The following is a 26,121-nucleotide window of genomic DNA, read 5'->3' on the forward strand; positions in this document are numbered from 1 at the left end:
ACAGTGTTTTCCGATCGTACATTGTTAGTGCTAATTTGTCAGTGGTAAAAAATAATTAAACACACGTAATTTTTCAAGTGCTTTCTCCATTTATCCTCGTCTATTTCAAATGGTCTGCTGCTATCCATCTTATTAACATATTTTCTTTTTGTGTCTTATACAAAGTAAGCCTTCTATATCCAAGATCAGGCCATCAATATAATTCAAACAAAATGTGGTACCTGCACTGACATCTGGGAGGTGCTATTTTATTTCTTCCCAGTCAGAGGTAAGTGCTTGCCTAGTCTCTGCTTTTCATCCTGTTAGATTTACTATCCCTGTTATCACCTTTATCCCAATTATAAGAGTTCCAATATAGCCAAAATTAAATGGCACTTTGTCACATTTGTCTGATCGAGTTTTGAAAACTCAATTCTAACTCATCTGTCACTGTTTCACTGTTCTACCTAACAATCTAGCCAGAGTTTTTTCATACTCCACTTAATAAACTTACATTCAATTGGATAACGTCTGGTAAATCAATTTTTGCATTTTCTATCGTTGATTTTCTGTCAGATCTCATCTTGGCTGCTTGTAGTCAACCAAAAGCAGTGTAATGAATATTTGTAAAACATTTAGCCATATGGAAGAGCTCAACCATATCCAGTTTCTTGAAATTTTGATACCACTGGTAGTAAAGTTACAGTTGGCTGTAGACAAAATCATGCAACTTTGTACAATTTGAGATATTACGAGACCAAGTGCAGACCCGTTGGGTCTGTTCCCCCAACGCGTGTTTGCGCGGGGGGGGGGGGGGGGGGGGGGGGGGGGGGGGGGAGGAGGGGGTAGTCACACACACTAACCACCTCCACACACTAACTACCCCCCTTGATATTATATTAATATTATTAATTTGCTCCTTTTACCGCATAACCGCCCTATCCACTGACGCATAGCCCCAGCTCGCAGGCACGTCAAGAGAGGGGGGGGGGGGGGAGGAGGGGGGTAGAGAGTGAGGGCAGAGAGGGAATGGGGAGAGATGGAGAAAGAGGCAGAGACAGGAGGGCAAGAGACAGAGGGAGAGGGGGTGGAGGGGAAGAGGAGAGGGAGGGTGGGCGAGGGAGGAGGAGAGAGAGGGGAGGAGAGAGGGGGTGCTGAGAGGGGGAAGGGAGGGGGAGAGGTGGGGGGGGGAGGGAAGAGGTAGGGGAGGGATGGAGGGAAGGGGGTAGGGGAGGGTGTGGAGGGGTGGGGGGAAGGGGGTTTAGGGGAGGGGGAAGGGGGAGGAGAGGCGAGAGAGGGAGGGAGGAGAGGGAAGAAGGTGAGAAGAGGATGGGGGGGGGGGGGGCTGGTAGGAGAGCCGGGCGAGTGAGTGGACTGTGAAATGCGGAGAGAGACGGAACCGGCCTCTGACTCTCTGGAAACCCACAGCTGGAATGAGCGGGCGGGCGGGGGAGGGTTGGGGCTTCACGAGCTGCACGGGCAGCTTGGAGAAGCTTCAGCGCGTGAGGCGCCTCTGAGCTCGAGATCTGCAGAACAAAGATCTTATAGCGGAGCTGAGCTATAGAATCTTTGTTCTGCAGAACTTTCTCGATCTTTCTGCGGCTTTTGAAGTACGGGGGGGGGGGGGGGGGGGGGGGCTAACGTACCTCGTGGAAAACTGCGCATGTGTGTTGACAGCAGCTGCATTAATTCAGAGCGGTTGGGGGGGGGGCACGAGGAAAGGCATTGTGAGGTCAGCAGCTGGGCAGTCTTTATATTTTAAAAAAAATGTCAGTTTGATGATCATTTTTAGCAAATATCTCGGCAAATAATGGACCAAATGTATAGAGGATTGGATTTTTTAAATCATAAGAAAATTTCTACCAGTAGGTAAAAATTTCACTGTTATTGTATTGTCAGCTGCTGGGCAGCGGTCAGATTTAAAAAAAAAGGTCAGATTGGTCAACAATTTTAATAAAAAGTCCAGAAAATTATGTACCAAATGTACAGAAGAGTGGATTTCTAAAATCACAAAGAAAATCTCTACTGAAATGTGTAAAAACTTCCCCGTTTTGGCGTCTGGTTTTCGAGGAGATACGTTTCAAAGGCAACATGACACACACACACCCACACAGAGTTTTAAAAGTATATAGATTAATGTTTCTTATTTTAGAAATGATCCAAAACAAAAGCTCTAACAATTTTGCAATCACTTATTTAAAAAATTGCTAAACGTACTTCCTACAAGATTTGCAAGGGAAGAATCGAGGTCACTCCCCAAGCCTTTTGTCGGCTGCTGCGTTCCACTTGTTGTTGGCATTCCTGCAAGTGTTGCTTGATTTTGTGATGCCACTGTCGGCATTAGAAGATCACCTGGTCCATCAAAAACTGACAAAATGAAAATGATTAAAAACAGGAATGGTAATTGCAGCCCCCAACACATAAAAATATTTGCTCTCTTGCCTCACCCTTTATCCATAAAAACATGCAATCTAATCTCATCTTAGATTTGTTAAAAATTAGACTCTGAAATATGTTTTCATTGCATACTACATCTAAACACAAGACTACATCTAAACACAAAACACAAACACATCAATCAAAGCATCTCCATTGAAAGACAAATTATGATGACTAATTAGAACTGGAAAAAAACCTTTAGTGCCATTTGATAATAGTGCAATAATGTAGTCTGGGGTTAATGTAATTTAATTTAAAAAACATCTCAAGAATAGCATTTCTTATTTGTCAGTCAATTAGAAAAGATATGCACACAGCAACAAGCATATATAATTGTACAACTGAAGCCAAGTCGCAATTAAGGCTGAAACTCACCAATAATGAAATTGCATCAAACAAGGATCCAACATTGATGGCATGAAATGAAAGATAAATAAAATATGATAACATAGTTAAGAACTGAAAGCCTTGGCACAATATTCAACAGCAGTAGGAGCATTTCCATTTATTCACAGCAGAAGCTAGCCATGCAGAATTTAATGCTAGTTATACAACAGTGGTGCCTAACAAATACTGCATAATAAAAAAAGCTTTCAATATGTAACTAATGCCAGTATAGGATCTGCAAGAGGCTACCCAAACATTCAGAGCTTTGCATTCAAAGACACGATTTCACGAGACAATTATTACTTATTAAACATTAAATTATATTAATTGCAAGGATCCAAAGTCGTCGTTATCTTTTAAATTGTCATGGCTTTAAAAAGGTTGATTTAAAAATGATAGTGATGAAAAGATTAGATACAATGCAATAATGGCTAGTTTCACCAGATCTATTTTTTTTCTGACCTTAATATTACATGTACAGTAATTGCAATCATTTTGAACTAATGCTGAAATTCTGCACTGTGGTGTAAAACACTCCCTTGTGCATTTGAGTTTACCCACTGCCAACTAAAGTTGAAACAGAAATCTAGTAAACACTCAGCCAGTGTCTATGGCAAAATAAACTGTTGACATTCTAGATTGAAGACTGCCAGAACTGCAAAAGAATGGAAACAGACAAAATGCTGGAGTAACTCAGCAGGACAGGCAGCATCTCTGGATAGAAAGAATGGGCGAAGTGTCTGTTCGAGACCATTCTACAGACGCGTCAGGGGAGAGGGAGTTAGAGATAAGGAAGTGTAAGAGATCAAAAGAGATCCAGATCGAGGAAAATGTTGACCACTGTTAGTTAGAGGAATGTGACAACAAAGCAGACAGAGATATAATGTCTGCAGTGGGACAGTCAGACAGGTCGGAGAACTGGGAAGGGGGAGGGATGGAGAGAGTGGGAAAGCAAGGGTTATTTGAAGTTAGAGGTCAAGTAACTCTTGCTTTCCTTTTCTCTCCATCCCTCCCCTTCCCAGTTCTCTGACCAGTCTGACTGTCCCTCTGATCACATTGTATCTGTTTGCTTTGTTGTCACTCTCTCCTAGCTAACAATGGTTTATTCTACATTTTCCTGGATCTGCATATCTTTTGATCACTTTCACTTCCTTATCTCTGTAACTCCCTCTCTTGACGCTCAATCTGAAGAAGGGTCTCGACCCGAAACGTCACCCATTCTTTCTATCTATCCAGAGATGCTGTCTGTCCCATTGGGTTACTCCAGCACTTTGTATCTATCTTCGGTGAAAACCAGCATCTGCAGTCCCTTCCTACAAAGATTGGAAACCGCTTAGTTTGAAGTTGTAAATAATGTGGGGGAAGGATGCATGTGACAACTGTTTTATTGCTGATACGGTGAGGCCAAGGTTGTTATGGGGATAAGCTGCAGAGAGTTATCCACTTAACCATATAACAATTACAGCACGGAAACAGGCCATCTAGGCCCTTCTAGTCCGTGCCGAACACGTATTCTCCTCTAGTCCCATCTACCTGCACTCAGACCATAACTCTCCATTCCTTTCCCGTCCATATAACTATCCAATTTATTTTTAAATGATAAAATCGAACCTGCCTCCACCACCTTCACTGGAAGCTCACTCCACACAGCTACCACTCTCTGAGTAAAGAAGTTACCCCTCATGTTACCCTTAAACTTCTGTCCCTTAATTCTCAAGTCATGTCCTCTTGTTTGAATCTTCCCTACTCTCAGTGGGAAAAGCTTATCCACGTCAACTCTGTCTATCCCTCTCATCATTTTATAAAAGGCTCGATGGAGACAGATAAAAGGCAAGATGGAGACAGAACCAAAGCAAATAATATAAAAGCTATGAATGAGGGAATTTACAAATAAAACACATTATTATATATTTCTTTGTATTCTCTCTAACCTCCCTGATTAATTTATCAATAAGAGTATTTCATCTACAGCTCCACCAATTTTAAGGCATCAGAGAAATACTTTAGACTTATTCATTCTTCATCTCTCTGCAACTTTAGTTGTTTATTGTCACGTGTACCGAGATACAGGGAAAAGCTTTTGTTGTGTGCTAACCAGTCAGCGGAAAGACGATTCGTGATTACAATTGAGCCATCTACAGTGCATAAATTTGTGATAAAGGGAATAACGTGAATAATGTTTAGTGCAAAATAAGGTCCAATAAATTCCAATCAAAGATAGTCTGAGGGTCGCCAATGAGGTAGATAGTAGCTCAGGACTGCTCTCTAGTTGCTGGTAGAATGGTTCAGTTGCCTGATAACAGCTGGGAATAAACTGTCCCTGAATCTGGACGTGTATGTTATCACACTTTTGTACCTTTTTCCCGATGGGAGAGGGAGAAGGAGGAATGGTCAGGGTGCAACTCAACCTTATTATGCTGGTGGCCTTGCCCAGGCAGTGCGTGGTGTTAATAGAGTTAATAGAAGGAAGGTTGGTTTGTGTGATGGTCTGGACTGCGTTGAAACTAATTTGTTTTCCTTCTCAGTTTTGACAAAGGATTTTTGGTCTCAAATGTTATCAGTTGTTTTCTAAAGATCCTCCCAGTGAGTGTTGGCTACTTTGTAAGAATGAACTGCAGATGCTGGTTTAAATCGAAGGTAGACACAAAATGCTGGAGTAACTCAGCGGGTGAGGCAGCATCTCTGGAGAGAAGGAATGGGTGACATTTCGGGTTGAGACCCTTCTACAGACCTTCTTGTTGGATAGCCAGCATTTGCAATTTATTTTTAAAAAATTCATTCACAGCCAACAAAGTCTTCACTAGAAAGCACAAGAAATGATTATTGAAGGTGCTGAGTGCACCCGGACATATTTAATTACCATTCAAATTCTGAAAGAAGGCAACAGATTTATTCCAGTGGTGAAAGCTCAAGCAATTTTTTTTCCAATATTTTGAACACAATATATTTTACTATTTTTACCTGAAGAATCAAGTGCATTACTTGTAGTTGTCATACCAAAAGCTGCTTCAAAGTCAGGTTGTAAAATATTATTCGAAACCGGAGGTACTGTCGCAGCTGTTGTAGTCATAAATGCATTTCCAAATCCTTGGAAAAACAAAAAGTATATTTTAAAAAACAATGCCACAATGGTCACGTTTTTCTTTGGACCATGGATAAAGTCAAGGGGACCTTGCCTCTTCTTGGAAAACTCTTGAAAATGGTTAAGTAGATTGCAATTCCAGGTAATATTAAAAGCAGTGGCGTGGATATGGAATCATATTATATCGAAACAATTGCACATTGCACTCATTTCTCAACTGCACAGAATCAATACATTTTAACAGTTTAGTTTAACAACAGCATGTTTGAGGTACAAAACAGATTACAAAATAATCTTTTGAAGAATAATGAATACAAATTTGTCAAACGTTATTACTTTGTACGAGCACCTCCTCTGCCCTCCCCACCACAATTAAAATCAGTTACCAGCTAGCAAGTCCGATGATGCAGATGAACTGGAAAGAGCCTGAGTGGCAGGATGAGACTCAGGAGCACTACTGACAAAGGCATCTGATATTGTAATCCAGAAGTGCAGCACAAAAAAAAATGGAAACAAAAGCACCAAACTTAGTTTAACTGATTTCTGCAACCATCAGAAACATTTACCCACTTAAGTACAAGGGAATAGAGTTCAAATTTCTAACAGTTTTGCAATGAATGTAACATGCTTAGAATCATGACAAACTTTCCTATCTCTCATGCTTCCTTGACACCAGATAAATTAGATGTATGTAAAGTTACAGGTTAAAATATTGGTGTTGAATAACATTTCAGTTAAAATGCTGTACTATTTGCAAAAATGTAGGAAGATTTTGTTCTGTTTAATGAGTATTCTAAGCAATACTGCTACACTTCACATTTCTTCATAATGCTGTCACTTCAGTTTTTAAACATCAGTGCGAAGGAGAACACTTAACAATTCCTCAACAAGGGAAGAAATCTGAAAAGTATACCCACCACCAAACAGATCAAGTACTGCTGAAGGCTCAGATTTAGCAGGAGAGGCACTGATTGTGGGTGGTGGTGCTACAAATGCATCAACTGTTGCAGTAAATAAAGGAAAATAATATAATTAACAATAGAAGAATGATACATTTCTTAAAAAATCTATAGTTGTTCCCACACCATAACTCAAAAGATGTCAGATCATTTCAAAATAATTGCAACAACAAGAGCAATTTTCAATACAAATTCTCAGTCTCAACTTTCTGGTAATTCCAGAGGAATAACAGCACCAACTAGTCTGTACAATTTAGTGTCAGAGCACAGAAACAAGCCCCACGTTCATGCCAACCAAGACGCCCCATGTCAGCTAGTACCATTTGTCTGCGTTTGACCCATCGCCCTCTAAACATTACTTATCCATGTATCTTTACAAATATCGTTTAAATGTTATTGTACCTTCCTTAACTATTTCCTCCAACAGCTCATTCCATATACCACCACCCTCTGTGTGAAAAATTTCCCCCCAAATTCCAATCTTTCCCATCTCACCTTAAATCCATGCCCTCCAATTGCTGATTCCCAGGCCCTGGGAAAAAGACTATGCATCACCTTATCCCTCTCATGATTTTATACACTAACAGATCAACCCTCAGTTTCCAGTGCTCCCAGGAATAAGGTCCTAGCTTGCCCAACCTCTCGTTCAGCTCAGGCCCTCAAATCTTATATCATCTTCGTAAATCTTCTCTGCACGCTTTTAAGCTTAATGGGATCTTTTATGTGGCAGGCTAACCAAAACTGAACGTAATACTACAAATGAGACTTTATGCAACTGCAATATTATATCCTAACTTCAATATCTACTTCTCTGACTGATAAAGGCCAGTGTGCCAAAAGCCACCTTCACTACCTTATCTACCTGTGACACTACTTTTAAAGAACTACAACTTTATTCCTAGATTCCACTGCTCTGCAGAACTCCCCAGCACCCGACTGATCACTGTGAGAGTCCTGCTTAGGTTTGACTTCCCAAAATGCAACACCTCGTACTTATCTGAATGAAACTCCATCTGCCAATTCTTGGTCCACTTGCCCAGCTGATAAAGAACCCACTGTAATTCTTGATAACCATCTTCAGTCAACTATGCCACCTATTTTAGTGTCACCTGCACAAAAGGCCTTGCTAAAGTCAATATAGACCCTGACCTTGTCAACCTTCTTGGTTACTTCTGAAAAAAACTCCGTTTAATTTGAGAGACAGGATTTTCATATACAAAACAATATTCACTAGTTCTAATTAACCCTGTCTTTCCAAATATACAGTGCATTCAGAAAGTGTTCAGACCCCTTCACTTTTTTCACATTTTGTTACGTTACAGCCTTAATCTAAAATAGATTAAATTCAGTTTTTAAATGATCAATCTACACACAATACCCCATAATAAAAAAGTGAAAATAGGTGTTTAGAAATGTTTGCAAAGTAATTGAAAAGAAATAACTGAAATATCACATTTACATAAGTATTCACTCAGTACTTTGTTGAGGCACCTTTGGCAGCGATTACAGCCTCAAGTCTTCTTGGGTATGATGCTACAAGCTTGGCTCACCTGTATTTGGATAATTTCTCCCATTCTTCTCTGCAGATCCTCTCAAGCTCCGTCAGGTTGGGTGGGGAGCGTCGATGCACAGCTATTTTCAGGTCCCTCCAGAGAAGTTCGATCGGCTTCAAGTCCGGGCTCTGGCTGGGCCACTCAAGGACATTAACAGACTTGTCACAAAGCCACTCCTGCGTTGTCTTGGCTGTGTGCTTAGGGTCATTGTCCTGTTGGAAGGTGAACCTCTGCCCCAGTCTGAGGTCCTGAACGCTCTGTAGTAGGTTTTCATCAAGGATCTCTCTGTACTTTGCTCCATTCATCTTTCTCTCGATCCTGACTAGTCTCCCAATTCCTGCCGCTGAAAAACATCCCCACAGCATGATGCTGCCACCACCATGCTTCACCGTAGGTATGGTATTGGCCAGTTGATGAGCCGTTCCTGGTTTCCTCCAGAAGTGACACTTGCCATTCAGGCCAAAGAGTTCAATCTTGGTTTCATCAGACCAGAGAATTTTGTTTAGGTGCCTTTTGGCAAACTCCAAGCGGGCTGTCATGTGCCTTTTACTGAGGAGTGGCTTCCTCTACCATTCACTATGGACCACCATTATGGTCACTCTACCATTAAGGCCTGATTGGTGGAGTGCTGCAGATATAGTTGTCCTTCTGGAAGGTTCTCCCATCTCCACAGAGGAACTCTGGAGCTCTGTCAGAGTGACCATCGGGTTCTTGGTCACCTCCCTGACCAAGGCCCTTTTCCCCCAATTGCTTAGTTTGGCCGGGCGGCCTGTTCTATGAAGAGTCCTGGTGGTTTCAAAGTTCTTCCATTTAAGAACGACGGAGGCCACTGTGCTCTTCGGGACCTGCAATGCTGCAGAAATTGTTTTATACCCTTCCCCAAATCTGTGTCTCGACACAATCCTGTATCGGAGGTCTACTGACAATTTCTTTGTCTTCATGGCTTGGTTTTTGCTCTGATATGCACTGTCAACTGTGGGACCTTATATAGACAGATGTGTGCCTTTCCAAATCATGTCCAATCAATTTAATTTACCACTGGTGGACTCCAATCAAGTTGTAGAAACATCTCAAGGATAATCAATGGAAACAGGATGAACCCAAGGTCAATTTTGAATGTCATAGCAATGGGTCTGAATACTTATGTAAATGTGATATTTCTGTTATTTCTTTTTAATTACTTTGCAAACATTTGTAAACACCTGTTTTCACTTCTTCATTCTGGTGTATTGTGTGTAGATTGATGATACAAAAAATAATTTTATCCATTTTAAAATAAGGCTGTAACGTAACAAAATGTAGAAAAAGTGAAGGGGTCTGAATACTTTCTGAATGCACTTTATGTACATCTTATCTCTAAATGTCCTCTCAGGTAACTTGCCTACATCGATGTTAGACAGTGAATTATAGTATCCATGTTTTTTCAGCCCTTCTTAAATAGGGGCACAACATTAGCCACCATCCAGTCTTCTGGCACCTCACGTGTTTAATGATGTTTCGTATCTCAGCCAGGGCTTCTGCAATTTCTTTTTCAGCTTCCCAGTGCCTTTGGATACATCTGATCAGGACCCAGAGATTTCTCTATCTTCATTCATTTTATAACATCCAGTACCTCCTCTGCTTTAATACATACAGTCCATTAACTTTCCCAAGTTCTCAGGTCTTGAAGCTTTTCTCCACAGTAAAAACAGAGGAGAAATATTTATTAAGGACCTCACCATCTCCTGCGACTCCACACATAGATGACCACTTTGGTTTCTGAGGGTCCTTATTCTCTTTTTAGTTATCTTTTTTCCATAAATCTCTGGATTCTCTTTAATCTTTTCTGCCACTGTGGGAGGGGGGACAACAAAAGGAGGAGCCGGCGGGCTGTGGAACTTTGTCAGTGCCGTAGGTGGCTGCTATTTGTATACATTGAGTATGCAAGCAAAGAATTTCACTGTGCCTAGTCACATGTGACAATAAAGTATTCCATTCCATTCAAAGCTCTCATGCCCCTTTTTTTGTCCTTCGGAATTCCTTCAGAATGCTCCTCAATCCCCATAGTTATCCAGGGATACACTTGATCCGAGCTGCCTGTACCTGCAACATAGTCTCCACTTGTTTCACTGATTGGCTGGTACACTGCTTAAATTGCATGCCTCGAAGTTTAAAAGAAAGATATTTCTTGTTATTGGCCGATTTGTAGAGAAATCCCAATATCAGAATATCAAGCTCTGTTAGTTTCTGCATCTTGATTTACTCTTCCCATTAATATATCTATGCAGGGTTTATGATTTTCAACCAGTGCAATGCTTGAATATTGCATCATTCCTTTAGCTTTTAAAATTTAAGACTTTTTATAAAACAGAATAGTTAAGAATATGAATAAGTTTAAAGATGGCCTTTTAATCTCCATTTTAGATTCTCCACTTAAATGTAAATCTGAAGTTTATTGTACAGAGATATTCTAAAATGTTGTAATAAAATTAATTATAAGTATGGAAGTTAAAATGAAATCAAAAGATTGGAAACTGCTCAAAAAGATTTAACATCTGAGTATATGATAAATTTTGTGCATTTCAACTTTAAGCCAAAATGGAAAGCAGCAGCATAAGGTTGCCACTTTTAAAGATATTTTTAAAAAATGGCCGAGGTGGGAAATGGAAGGCAGTCTGATGCAAAAAACATGTTCAATTTCATGAGTACCCACAGCAGTCAGGGCAGAATGCCCAACCAGGGCCCCAGTTAATTGGAAAGGAAATATCTAGACCATTATAATTAAAGATCCCATTACAGCATTTAATGGGCAATAAAAGAAACAGCTTGAAAATTATGTGGCATGATAAAGATAGAGAAATATTTATTTTTCAAATTTATCCAAATGTAACTGGTCCAATATAGACCCACTACATCCAATTTTTCAATCACATTTTCTAAGTACAGCTGCTACCCAAATTTTGTTAAAGATGATAGTTTGTAATAGTCAAAGTAAACACATGCATAGATGTGGAAGCTCAAGTGAAAATACCAAAGAGATGTGAAGGATCTGAAAGCATTAGATAGAATAGAAAGGGAATAGAATGGCAGGGGGTTTAATAGTGTTTTCCCAATTGCACTCCCAGGTGGCCAGCCACTTATTTTCCTAGTTCTATTCACTACTTTCAAGTTCTTGAAAGCCCAGCTATCACCTTGACCCATTTCACCTTGTGTTTCCCTGCCATTTCCATTTTGGCTGCTCACAAACTCTGCCCTCAACTACCAATTCCAATGCTCTGCCTGCCACTGAAAATGAACCAGATTATTCACATTTTTTTTACCAAACTACCACTGCACACATATCCATGCATCTTCCTGGCAATCTTCAAAACCTTCTGGCACTACCTTCATGATATTGGCCAAAGCTATCCTTGATAGCTGTTGCTGCAACACTCATTTATCATGTTATCAATAGGATTGTTAATTCCAGTATATTCCATTAAGGCTTCCCTCTCCTATGCTACCCTCAATTCAACCTCAATGTCCTAAACTACACAAAATCCAGTTAAATGTAGCCTGTGAATTCTTGATCCTCATTGGTTAAAAGCATCACCATGGCCCGCCATGTCCTTACCCCCTTTTCATATTTAACGCCCACCATTTCATTCAGATGCACTGGGATTCCTGCTAGATCACACCACCATTTATTGAGCCCCCACATAGTTATCCAGCTCTCTAACCCATTTTCCAACTTGAAACTTGCATTTCAAGACGTGGTTGTCCCTCCTAATAACGATTAGTGCCAAATGATGGCCGATTACACTCTTGCAACTAACCTTGGAGATCGAGCTTCATTATAGGTTTTTGTCTTTCTGATCCTGGAACCATAAGTTCTACTTTTGCCTTTCTTTCTTTAGCCACGCCACCAGTTGACGAGACTTACAAATTCTCTAATCTTTGCCCCATTTCCTTTCACTGATAATTTTGGGCCCATAATTTCCACTGTCTTGATGTCATGCCAGACTTGTTTATGTCCAAGGCTACAACTTTCCTCCATGACAGCCAGAATCTTTTGAGGTCCAACATCTCTTCACAAGCAGAAACACCAGTTCTCAGACCACCATATCAATTCCGCAGGGCTAGATCATAAATTACTACTAAACTTGCCCTGTAATAATGATATTGGTTTTCTATGCTTTGTTTGGAATAAGTCTGAATAGTCCATCTGGTTCATTGAATTAACATTTTATCATCTCTTGGCAGAACTCCATCTGTCGTGCAAGATTTAAAAATGAACTGCATTGTTCATACAAATGTCACAATCCAATTTAGCTTTCACAGTTGCCATTTTTATGCTTAGAGAGAATAGGAAGACTCACCAGATAACAGATCAGCAGTAAGATTACTTTCTGGCAAAGGGGAAGCCCCACGTGAAGGGGTTGAAAAAGCATCTTTAAAAAGGGAAAGTGAAAGCAAGTAAACAATTAAACAACAAACTATTCCCTCGTCCAAAATACATAACTTGTAAATTTAATAGGCTCCAAAAGATTACAAAATATCATTTTTTTTTTAGCTTGGAAATTTCAGGTGGGAAATGGATATTCTCCTGTTTTGTACCTGATGCAAATAGGTCTATACTAGGACCTGCTTCTGGTTTAGTTGTGGATGCATTTAGTTCAGGACCAGAATCAAATAAATCTAAGAATAAAGACAAGATACATTAATGCCCTCTCCCCCAATGTAAAGTTGATGTAGTTAAATTGTTTCTTGAAAAAATATCAAACAAAACAATTACTAAAGCTAACCACTGACAGCGAGTTAAACTATTAAAAAAAAAAGTTAGTTACTCAATGTAAAAATTTATTTAGCTCAATTATCACAGACATAGTTCACAAATCCCAAGATAAAGAATAAAGTTACCACCAAAAATATCAAGGACAGGTGCAGTGGTGGTGGTGACAGGAGTATCTGTAGTTGTGGTAGTAGCAGTAGTAGCAGTCGCAGTAACAGTAGCAGTCGCAGTAACAGTAACAGTCTCAGTCGTAGTCACACTAGCAGTTGTGCTGGTAATGGCACTGGTAGTTGTACTGGCAGTTGCACTGGTAGTGGTGGGGGTAGTTGTTGGAACGCTGGCCTCAGACGGCTTCATAGCAAAAAGGTCCAGTTCAGCAGCAGCCTCTGCACTACCTTCAGATGGTGCAAAAGGGTCTTTGGAAATGGACAGAGGTGGGAAGAAAGAGGGTCAGAGGATGGAAAATTAGGGCTTACAATCAAGATGCTAGGGTTAACATCTACACATCAGTAGATTGGCTTATTTCTCCATAAAACCATTTCTTTTTACATTTTCATTAACCCTGGTCACATACTTTTGTATCATTCCAAAAGTTGCATTTATGGAAGGGTTAGTTGACAGAAAGAAAAATTTGTTTACATTCTCCTAACAGCCAACTAGATGATCCCATTACAAATGCTACCACCATTGCAAATTAGAAAAGTGCACAACAAACTACTGATTAAATAGCTTTGAACACAATTGTTTTTATAATTTACAAAGGTTCAAAGCAATTTCTCATTTTATAAAAGAAATTACATTTTCAGTTTTAAAATATAAATTTGCAAATGTCTGAAAGATGATTGACGGCTACAGGTTCAGCGGTTATGAGCTTATCAATGTAATAGATGAAAGGTAATTTTAGCAAGATACTGTTACGGGGAAAGATTGTATGAATTGAGAGTAGGTCTCCTGTTTACTAACATTTAAACTTTAGACTTCACTTGGATGCAGAAGTAATAGTGTAGTGCTGAGGAATTTGACTGCTCAAAGTTTACCAGTCTAAAATGTGGCGTTTGCACATCATGGATGGAAACCTTTACACATGGGCCTCATCAGATTTCTATCATCCAAATTTCAAGTGCCAAATAGGTACTCTTTCAGTTCAGAAATATGTAACAAAAGAAGCTGGCTTATATGCAAATTTAAGGTGTTGTAGCAGTAAGTGACACAGTTGGCATCCTGGTGCCATTGCAACAACCTGGAGCTCAATGCTCTTAAAACAGTGGAATTGATTGTAGACTTTAGGAGAGCTCCCCTCCCCCCCCCCCCCCCCCCCCCCCCCCCCCCATTCACCATCAACAACACCACTGTCACATCTGCGGAGTCATTTAAGTTCCTTGGAACCATCATCAGGGACCTTAAATGAGAGGCTACCATTTAAGGTCTATAGGGACTCCACAGCCAAAAAGGCCCAACAGAGGATGTACTTCCTGCAGCAGCTTAGAAAACACAATCTGCCACAGGCAATGATGATCCAGTTTTATACTGCCACCATAGAGTCTGTCCTCACCTTCTCCATCATGGTCTGGTTTGGCTCAGCCAACAAGCATGACATCCGAAGGCTGCAGCACATCGTTCGATCAGCAGAGAAGGTTGTTGGCTACAACCTTCCCCCCATCGACAAACTGTACACTGCTAGGGCCAGGAAGCGAGCAGGTAAGATCATCTCTGACCCCTCTCATGCAGGTCACAATTCTTTGAAGCACTTCCCTCTGGAAGGCGACCTCGGACTGTCAAAGCCGCCACAGACATAAAAACAGCTATTTTCCACGAGCAATAGCTGTCCTCAACAGCCAAAAGTCTGTAGCCTCCTTTTGCTCTGCTATTTCAGTTAATTCTTCACATGTTTACATTATGTTATTTTTTTAATTGTCTACTGTATATCAGAAAATTCTCAAGGGCGAAGGAAGTGGTAGTGCATGTCGGCACAAACGATGTCAGAAAGAAGGGGATGAATATTCTGCAGCGTGACTTTAGAGAGCTCGGAAAAATGCTGAAAAGCAGGACCTCCAGGGTTGTTATCTCCGGTTTGCTTCCAGTTCCTCGTGCTGGCGAGAGCAGGAACAAGGAGATACGGGAACTGAATGTGTGGCCGAGGAACTGGTGCACGGGGCAGGGATTTAGATTCTAATAGCCGATTAGGAAAAGGGGAGATGCAACGAGACATGGGTGTCATGGTACACCAGTCATTGAAAGTAGGCATGCAGGTGCAGCAGGCAGTGAAGAAAGCGAATGGTATGTTAGCATTCATAGCAAAAGGATTTGAGTATAGGAGCAGGGAGGTTCTACTGCAGTTGTACAGGGTATTGGTGAGACCACACCTGGAGTATTGTGTACAGTTTTGGTCTCCAAATCTGAAGAAAGACATTCTTGCCATAGAGGGAGTACAGAGAAGGTTCACAAGACTGATTCCTGGGATGTCAGGACTTTCATATGAAGAAAGACTGGATAGACTCGGCTTGTACTCGCTAGAATTTAGAAGATTGAGGGGGGATCTTATAGAAACTTACAAAATTCTTAAGGGGTTGGACAGGCTAGATGCAGGAAGATTGTTCCCGATGTTGGGGAAGTCCAGGACAAGGGGTCACAGTTTAAGGATAAAGGGGAAATCCTTTAGGACCGAGATGAGAAAAACATTTTTCACACAGAGAGTGGTGAATCTCTGGAACTCTCTGCCACAGAAGGTAGTTGAGGCCAGTTCATTGGTTATATTTAAGAGGGAGTTAGATGTGGCTCTTGTGGCTAAAGGGATCAGAGGGTATGGAGAGAAGGAAGGTACAGGATACTGAGTTGGATGATCAGCCATGATCATATTGAATGGCGGTGCAGGCTCGAAGGGCCGAATGGCCTACTCCTGCACATATTTTCTATGTTTAGATCACTGGGATCTGTTTTGGAGTAAGGGGGAACTGAACAAAAGGGACGGATTGCATCTTAATAGGTGGGGGACCAGCATTCTGGCAGGCATTTTTGCCACTGCTACACGGGTGGTTTTAAACTGAATAAGGGGGGTGGGGTGTCAAATGGGATAGTCGAGGATAGAGTTAAAGGGAAAGGGTTTCTTAAATGTGTGAGCGGAGAGACAGAGGGGTGTAAAATGAGGGTAGAAGCAATAGGTAGCAAGGTGAAATGTGGCACGCACACAAATCCAGGGCAAAAATCAAAAAGGGCCACTTTTCAACATAATTGTATAAGGGGTAAGGGTGTAAAAACAAGCCTGAAGGCTTTGTGGCTCAATGCAAGGAGCATTCGTAATAAGGTGGATGAGTTGAACGTGCAGATAGCTATTAATGACTATGATATAGTTGGGATCACGGAGACATGGCTCCAGGGTGACCAAGGCTGGGAGCTGAACATCCAGGGATATTCAATATTCAGGAGGGATAGACAGAATGGAAAAGGAGGTGGGGTAGCATTGCTGGTTAGAGAGGAGATTAACGCAATAGAAAGGAAGGACATTAGCTTGGAGGATGTGGAATCGATATGGGTAGAGCTGCGAAACACTAAGGGGCAGAAAACGCGTGGGAGTTGTGTACAGGCCACCTAACAGTAGTAGTGGAGTTGGGGATGGCACCAAACAGGAAATTAGAAATGCGTGCAACAAAGGTAAAACAGTTTTAATGGATGACTTCAATCTACATATAGATTGGGTGAATCAAATTGGCTGGGGTGCTGAGGAAGAGGATTTCTTGGAATGCATGCGGGATAGTTTTCTAAACCAACAAGTAGAAGAACCAATGAGAGAGCAGGCTATTCTAGACTGGGTATTGAGTAATGAGGAAGTGTTAGTTAGCAGTCTTGTTGTGCGTGGCCCCTTGGGCAAGAGTGACCATAATATGGTTGAGTTCTTCATTAGGATGGAGAGTGACATCATTAATCCAGAAACAAGAGCTCTGAACTTAAAGAAAGGTAACTTTGAGGGTATGAGATGTGAAGTGGCCAAGATAGACTGGCAATTGATTCTTAAAGGGTTGACGGTGGATATGCAATGGTAGGCATTTAAAGACTGCATGGATGAACTACAACAATTGTTCATCCCAGTTTGGCAAAGGAATAAATCAGGGAAGGTAGTGCATCCGTGGATAACAAGGGAAATCAGGGATAGTATCAAAACAAAAGATGAAGCATTCAAATTAGCCAGAAAAAGCAGCCTACCAGAGGACTGGGAGAAATTCAGAGTCCAGCAGAGGAGGACAAAGGGCTTAATTAGGAAAGGGAAAATAGATTATGAAAGAAAACTGGCAGGGAACATAAAAACTGACTGCAAAAGTTTTTATAGATATGTGAAGAGGAAAAGATTGATTAAAACAAATGTAGGTCCCTTGCAGTCAGAAACAGGTGAATTGATCATGGGGAACAAGGACATGGCAGACCAATTGAATAACTACTTTGGTTCTGTCTTCACTAAGGAAGACATAAATAATCTTCCGGAAATAGCAGGGGACCAGGGGTCAAATGAGATTGAGGAACTGAGTGAAATTCAGGTTAGCTGTGAAGTGGTGTTAGGTAAATTGAATGGATTAAAGGCCGATAAATCCCCAGGGCCAGATAGGCTCTATCCCAGATTACCTAAGGAAGTAGCCCCAGAAATAGTGGATGCATTAGTGATAATTTTTGAAAACTCTTTAGATTCTGGAGTAGTTCCTGAGGATTGGAGGGTAGCTAATGTAACCCCACTTTTTAAAAAGGGAGGGAGAGAGAAAACGGGGAATTACAGACCCTAACATCGGTAGTGGGGAAACTGCTAGAGTCAGTTATTAAAGATGGGATAGCAGCACATTTGGAAAGTGGTGAAATCATTGGACAAAGTCAGCATGGATTTATGAAAGGTAAATCATGTCTGACGAATCTCATAGAATTTTTCGAGGATGTAACTAGTAGAGTGGATAAGGGAGAACCAATGGATGTGTTATATCTGGACTTTCAGAAGGCTTTCGACAAGGTCCCACATAAGAGATTAGTATACAAACTTAAAGCACATGGTATTGGGGGTTCAGTATTGATGTGGATAGGGAACTGGCTGGCAAACAGGAAGCAAAGAGTAGGAGTAAACGGGTCCTTTTCACAATGGCAGGCAGTGACTAGTGGGGTACCGCGAGGCTCAGTGCTGGGACCCCAGCTATTTACAATATATATTAATGATTTGGACGAGGGAATTGAATGCAACATCTCCAAGTTTGCGGATGACACTAAGGTGGGGGGCAGTGTTAGCTGTGAGGAGGATGCTAGGAGGCCGCAAGGTGACTTGGATAGGCTGGGTGAGTGGGCAAATGCATGGCAGATGCACAATAATGTGGGTAAATGTGAGGTTATCCACTTTAGTGGCAAGAACAGGAAAGTAGACTATTATCTGAATGGTGGCCGATTAGGAAAAGGGGAGATGCAACGAGACCTGGGTGTCATGGTACACCAGTCATTGAAAGTAGGCATGCAGGTGCAGCAGGCAGTGAAGAAAGCAAATGGCATGTTAGCATTCATAACAAAAGGATTTGAGTATAGGAGCAGGGAGGTTTTACTGCAGTTGTACAGGGTCTTGGTGAGACCACACCTGGAGTATTCCGTACAGTTTTGGTCTCCTAATCTGAGGAAAGACATTCTTGCCGTAGAGGGAGTACAGAGAAGGTTCACCAGACCGATTCCTGGGATGTCAGGACTTTCATATGAAGAAAGACGGGATAGGCTCGGCTTGTACTCGCTAGAATTTAGAAGTTTGAGGGGGGATCTTATAGAAACGTACAAAATTCTTAAGGGGTTGGACAGGCTAGATGCAGGAAGATTGTTCCCGATGTTGGGGAAGTCCAGAACAAGGGGTCACAGTTTAAGGATAAGGGGGAAATCTTTTTGGACCGAGATGAGAAAAACATTTTTCACACAGAGAGTGGTGAATCTCTGGAATTCTCTGCCACAGAAGGTAGTTGAGGCCAATTCATTGGCTATATTTAAGAGGGAGTTAGACGTGGCCCTTGTGGCTAAAGGGATCAGGGGGTATGGAGATAAGGCAGGTACAGGATACTGAGTTGGATGATCAGCCATGATCATATTGAATGGCGGTGCAGGCTCGAAGGGCCGAATGGCCTACTCCTGCACCTATTTTCTATGTTTCTATGTCTATGTTTCTATGTGTTGTTACTTAGCGAGCACAGCACCAAGGCAAATTCCTTGTATGCATACATACTTGGCTAATCAAATGTATTTAATTATGGGCCAATTCAATTCAATTTGGGACAATAACAGAAATGCTGATGGACAAGTTGAACACCATTAAGCTGAAATAATGCATTTTGTACGAGTAGGTTTCAGTGTAAAGGGAAAAAGGGGGAGGCCAGCAGCAAACTGTAAAAAGTGGGTTAGAATGTACAATGATAGCAGTTGGTTAGAGAATTTTATGGGGGGGGGGGGGGGAGAATCCACCTGGGGTGTTCATGAAAACATTAAAAGTATTTTAGGATTATAAATTATAAGTGCACAGGTTCCAATCACTTGCATATTAATGTGAACATAGGACATTTGCTTGCATTGGATGGAAATTAAATAGATTGAATTCAACCATTTTAGGCACGATTTCTGAGGGGGGAAAAACCTGCCCTAAAGAAGAGCAAGCTGGATACATGACAAAGGTATCTGCCAAATATTCCTTCATTGATTACATCTTTTTCAAATAGGAAACAGTTTGCCAACAGTGAAGAACAAGTATCTTCTTATCACAAAGGCCATTAACAATTTAAACATAGTTTCTTTACATCCACCTGAGTTTCCGCTATCCAAAAGGCCATCATCTTCAGACTTGATTATTCTTAAGGTGTTTCCCAGTACCCTGCCATTTCCCAAAAACTTAAATTTAGTCAAAGTGATCGCATTAATCCTGAACTTGCTTGTCACATGCATTCCAATCGACTCAATGTGACACCTTCCAATTACTTTCTGTCCACACTCCTAGCCCCTGTATATCCCATTAACTAATCCCTTCTTGGGTAACCTTGGAATTACATGTTTTTTTAATATCACATAAATTACCTTTGTAAAAAATACTATGTCATCACTGATGTCAGACTTTTTACCGTCTGTAACCTTTGCAAAGTTGACCTCCTAAAACCCTGCATATTAAAACGGTTTGTTGCTTTCATGACCATGTCATTTGTGTTTTGCAGCCAATTTGTAAGTACAGTTATTGATTTAAAATTGGAAATTATGTCATAAATAGCCTGTAAATTACAGCAACCAAAACCTTGTGATATCTTGGTTACCAAGTATGAATTGTGATCCTATGAATTAACTCCCTCTAGTGTTGGATGACAAAATAAAGCATTATTTAAAACACATGGTAAAAAGTTGCTGAACTGCAAGTCTTTGCTTGACATTTACATAACTTGTAACACACAATTCAATAAGTAAATTCCAAGTTATGAGTGATTAAGTAGCGATTAATTTTCCTTTTCCATAGAGAAGGCCATTGTTTGCAGCTTTTTTTTAAATGGTAAAAGGAAATGAATTGTTTTAAATTCACACCAATTTTATTACTGCAAAAATCTAGAAAATTTTATAATTGTTGCACAAATTGCAAGACTTTGTGTTGAAGACATAATTACTACTCGGGTAATTTCTGGTGTTAAAATTCAAGTATAATTCCTTGATAAATATTATATGGAAATAAAGGGAATGTAAATATGCACACCAATATTCAGCACTGTATAATATTACTTAAATATTTATATGGCAGCAAATGTTAACATTACTGGCTGATCAATCAGCTGATGAAACCTCAGCTACCTGATGCTAACAATTTCTTTTGAACCAGATTTTACACCAGCAAGTTCTCACTAACAATGGCTAAATCAGAATGGAGAGCTTCAAGATCACCAGTAATCTCCTATGCTATAACACCAAATGCAAATTCAATGCCAATGTAAACTATGCTTTATAAATGTAAGTTAATCTCAGAGGACATTTCTTTAACTGGTTGGGCAAATTGCCAATGAACTTTGCATCCAATAATAGACTACCCCAGATCACTATTCTGGTGTTTAAATACCTAAGATGGTGAGAAGTTTATCTGAGCAATGACTCAACACTGGGACCTGTAAGTAAAATATCACTTCTTAATTCATGCAACATGAGTAATGTAACTGAAAATGTTAGAAAGCACCAAGTTCTTTTCTGGCCTAGAAATCTTCCATAAAAATTTTGTTGAATATATTCAATAAACATATAAGGAAATGCCAGGTAACTGTCTAGGTTTAATTGACTATCAAGTCAAGTTAACCGAAGTAGGGTCCCGACCCAAAATGTCACCTATGTTCTTCAGAGATGTTACCTGACCCACTGAGTTACTCCAGCACTTTGTGTCTTTTTAAATCAAATTAATTGTCATTACAATTAGATTTAAGTTTGAATGATAGAAAGAAAACCTGGGAACATTTCCATCTCTAATAATTCAGCAACCTCACAGAAAAGATCAAGTAGTTATATTGTGCAAGGTATCCTAACTAGATATAGAGAGATTCATAATCCTAATCTGCAGTCTTGTTAAAACTCATGGGATGGCATGGGTAGTGTGGGAAAGAGGGGATGAAAGCAAGGTGCCTTAATTTATACCAGTTCTCTTAAACTTGAGAACAAGGAACTTCTTGCAGAGATGGCATAAATGACCATTTATGGTGTTGTGTTGTTATGTTGTTATGACCAAAAAAAGAACATTTATGCCATTCCTGTTTTGTCAACATCATGCCAAAGTGATGCAAACTAGAAGCTCGAAAATTCAGGGCTACATGCATAACTTAATATACTTTTAGCATTTTACTAAATATGGTGGCATGCCCAAAGATTGTGTTCATTGATAGAAATGTGCACTTCAAATTTGAAAGGAGTTGCTTTCACCAGTTAGAGCGTTAGTGGATCACTTGCCAAATTGTATGTATTCAAACTGTACTAAGTTCCCAGTTAGCTGTAAGAGGATGCATGACAGGAAACAAGTGAATGGAGTTTTAGAGATGTGGGGGGGATATTGATGTATAGGGAGGAAAGAGGAGAAATTGGGGGGAAAAAAGCAGTCCAGGAAATAATAGCGTCTTGAATATAAAAACATTTCATATTATTCTTAAACCTGTGAAGTGAAATAGTTTTATGAATTTATGTGATAAAACAACATCGTAAGAACTTCTGAAAACAGTTCAGGGAAGCATCTTTAGATCTAAAGACTAAAGAAAATGTTTTAAGGAAGTGCACAACACAACATAGCTTTTACTAATTGAAAAAGAAGTAATTAAAATGTTGACAAGTCTTAGAACTTTGCCATTTAAAAAAAGTCCTACACAAGTTCACTGACAACCGCAAGTAAACTAATGAGACCCACCAGTTCCAGCACATGCATCAAGCGCTGCTGCTGCTGCTGCTGCTGCTGTTGTTACAGGGGCTGCTGCTGCTCCTGCCCCTTCAGATGTTGTTGATTCTTCAGTAGGAGAAGCTGCAAATGCATCTAAGATGCATTACCAACACCATTCACAACAGAAAAAGAAAGGAAAAGCAAAAAAAAGACAGGGATATGTAGAGCAAGAAACAAGTCACAAGTCTGTAAGCTAAAGGCATATCAAAGATCCCCATTACAGTACATACACATTAAAAACTAGAGATCTTTTTTTAGAAATCACACAAGAAATCACCTGGAAAGGTTTGGCATTATCTTTAAGACAATTAGGATAAACAGAAAAAAATACCCCATTATGCGTATTTTATGTAATGGATCCTTATGCTTGCTTGTGACTTAGATCCGTAGATCGATATAACATTACATCAAAATAACTAACAGGGAATGGATCTATCCTTTAGATGGTGCTTATACAATTAAGATCCTTGATTAAGAGCCTTGAAATCCAGTAACTTCAAGTAGGTCAGTTGATGGAACTAGTAATAATAATCTATACATTCCACTTTATATTCGTGCTTACTTAAAAAAGGATGACAATTATTTGCAACTATGCAGTTGTAGACATTCAAAAGGTGATAACCAAAAGTGCCATATTGCTCTAGAAAAGTTCCTAACTCTCAAATAAAAAAACCAATGAGAATGGACACCAAATTACTCAAGTTGACTTCCAACATGGAAGTTTCAGTGCAGTAATGTCCCAAGTACTGAAACAATCCTAAGCAAATGGCATCCTACATACTATGATAATTAATTCCAACATTTGACCACACTACCCACATCAACTGCACATCTGTCGAGTCATAGCGACAACAGCTTAGTAGCTTCTCATCCTGCTCATGCATTATTGTCCCCAAAGTTCTTCAAGGTTTTTTCCCTGATCTCAATCTCTATTTCACCATGACATACTGGCCCTCTGAGACATAATTCAAATTACCAGGATCAATGCGAACGTGAGAAGATTTAAGCTCCACCATACCACCAACTATTTTGACCATTTTACTCACCAGTTTATTTCACTGATCAAATAAGCAAAATGGTTTTTCACTTAAACATAGGGTAAATCAAATCTATCAACTTCACTATTTGCTATCAGCTCCATTTTTAGCAGCTGATTTCGATTGCAATTGATGTTATGACCCCGTGTTGAGTTTACCACCCAGTACTCTCCATCGCATCTTTCTCCTCATACTTCAAATAATTCAGTGGTTCATTTGCAGTTGGAATCCTCAATCATACCATTGTTATCTTTAGGTTTAACTATTTCAATGTTCTCTTGGCTGTTCTGTGCCTATTAGCCTAGACTCACTTCAATCTACACAGTTCATATTCCAATGTGCAACAGGTTGCACTGACCCACTGCCAACAGATTCACTGACACATATTGGCACTCAATCTAGTATCACCTCCAGTGTTCTCATCTATTGTTACAAATCTCTATGGTATTTCCTCTCCAGCTCTTAGCTTCCCAAGGTCTACAATAAACCCCAATCACCTCCATAAATTTTTTTTTTTTAGTTTCCTAAGCATCCAAAATTTAGGACAATTCCAGTGGTTGTAACAATTTAAGGTTACATTCCAGAATAGGATCCAATTTTGGCCAATGTTTAGTGCTGCAATCTAGACATTGGCAAAGGACAAAACACAACTTAAAGCACGCTATGTACTGGATGGTATACTATTGTCATGGAACCCAGTGACTTTAGTTTTTAAGATTAAGGTTCCCTGCTCTGCTGTCAAGGCCAAAGCAGATCCATAGCTCAGCAAACCAACATTTCCCACCTCCAAGTCATAAACTCTGATGTTTCTCTTTTCCACACATATCCAAAGTCTACCTGTAGGAAAGAACTGCAGATGCTGGTTTAAATCGAAGGGAGACACAAAATGCTTGACCATGCTTGTTCTCAACCATTTTCTCACTAATTTACAGATGAACCAACTTTGTCCACCCATCTGCCAATCAAAACCCCCACTCACCTGTATACAACTATGTAGAGCAACTGACACATACTCAAAGTAAAGATCCAACAGGTTTATTGGCATATAATAAAGTTAGACAGCATGTTGGCATCACTGTGTCTGCATTACGACTGGCAGCTTGTGTCAGGAGTCGTTAGTATGCATGGTATGTAAATCCCGGAGTGGTTTATAGATAATAGTGGTGTGTAGCATTTGTGTGCTAGTATTGATTAACATATAAGGAGAGCAGATCTACATCTTTCCTCAAGAAAATAACGTAACTATGAATATATATGCAAGTACAACTAATCAAGTTTAACTGGCGTGTGTAAAAAAAATAGAGTTACTTCAGCGCTGGAGCAGGTTAAACATAGACCCCGTATCTAGGGGTAGGTTTACAAATATGACCCACATGCGTACAGTATAAACTCGCATCTCCATCCTTCACCGGCGAAAACTGAGAGACTGGGGGCTGTTGGAACACCGGAGATCCGTGAGACGGGTGAGGTGGAGCTGGGCACCGAACGTGGTGATGAGAAGGCAGGATACATGATGGGCGCAGACTCCGTGGACGGACGTCGGGCCGGGAAGAAAGTGTATCAGTCATTCGATGAAACAGTCCTGGAACATCTGGATACGGGATCATGGGTTGTGGTTCCTTCACTTGTAGAAGGTGCTGACGGTTTTGCAAGTGGGTCCCTCCATTTGTATCGACCATGTACGAAAGAGGTTCCGGTGCAGAGCTGCGGATTAAACCAAGGCAACCGTGGCCCTGAAGTCGTATAACCTGACCACTCGCCAGAGGCTTGAGTGGCCTGCATGTTTTGTCATAAGATTGTTTCTAGATCTCAAGTTCAAGTTTACATTTATTGTCATTGTACCAATTGGTACAGTGAGATTTGGGTTGCCATACAGCCATACAAATAAAAAAGAACACAACACACGATAGAATTTAACATGAACATCCCCACACGGCAGAATCAGCGTTTCCCACTGTGAGGGAAGGCAATGAAATTTCAGTCATCTTATTCTTTGTTCACCCGTGGTCAGAGCCTATTGAGGCCTCAGCTGTCGCTGTTATGGTGGCCCGATGTTCAGGCCCTCTCGCCCGGATGATGGAACTCCGTTGTTGGAAGAACACTCTCAGCGGCTTGGAGTTCCGAATCGGCCGCTTCCTACCGGAGACCGCGGCTCCCGAAGTCCACAGGCCGAGCTGGGTGGAGCTCCACACGTAAATCCGCGATGAAAGATCCCAGGCTCCGCGGTGTTAAAGTCAGCGCCGCCCGCGGGTGGAAGCTCCGCAGACCACAGCTCCACAATGTTAGAGTCGGCAGTCCCAGCACTCCGGAGCTCCAACACGGCGACCTTAGTAAGGCATCGCCCGCTCCGCAATGGTACTTCAGTGCTGCGCCGTTGCTGAAGCTGAAGCTCTGGCTGGTCTCCGGCAGGAAAGGCTGCGCCAATCCAGATGGTAGGACGCGAGGATACAGCTTGGAGGACAGACGCATCCTCGACCAGGTAGTGACTGGGAAAAACTGTTTCCCCCTTTCCCC

General features: G+C 40.8%; 1 protein-coding gene across 18 annotated transcripts in view; it reads right to left on the reverse strand.

Moving 5' to 3' along the window:
- Positions 1-26,121, reverse strand: part of snap91 (synaptosome associated protein 91) — a 153,710-nt gene that overhangs the window by 28,821 nt on the left and 98,768 nt on the right. For 6 of the 18 annotated variants that reach the window (XM_033021011.1, XM_033021013.1, XM_033021008.1 and 3 more), the window contains 8 exons: positions 22,541-22,663; positions 13,278-13,565; positions 12,975-13,055; positions 12,737-12,808; positions 6,805-6,888; positions 6,274-6,357; positions 5,767-5,892; positions 2,197-2,331 (listed from right to left, as the gene is read on the reverse strand). In XM_033021011.1, the coding sequence (XP_032876902.1) occupies positions 2,197-2,331; positions 5,767-5,892; positions 6,274-6,357; positions 6,805-6,888; positions 12,737-12,808; positions 12,975-13,055; positions 13,278-13,565; positions 22,541-22,663 (993 nt within the window). The remainder of the gene's footprint in view (positions 1-2,196; positions 2,332-5,766; positions 5,893-6,273; positions 6,358-6,804; positions 6,889-12,736; positions 12,809-12,974; positions 13,056-13,277; positions 13,566-22,540; positions 22,664-26,121) is intronic. The other 12 variants (XM_033021021.1, XM_033021023.1, XM_033021025.1 and 9 more) reach the window with 7 other exon arrangements.

This window comes from Amblyraja radiata, chromosome 5 (genome assembly GCF_010909765.2).
Source record: "Amblyraja radiata isolate CabotCenter1 chromosome 5, sAmbRad1.1.pri, whole genome shotgun sequence".
In the NCBI taxonomy this organism is placed as follows: domain Eukaryota; kingdom Metazoa; phylum Chordata; class Chondrichthyes; order Rajiformes; family Rajidae; genus Amblyraja; species Amblyraja radiata.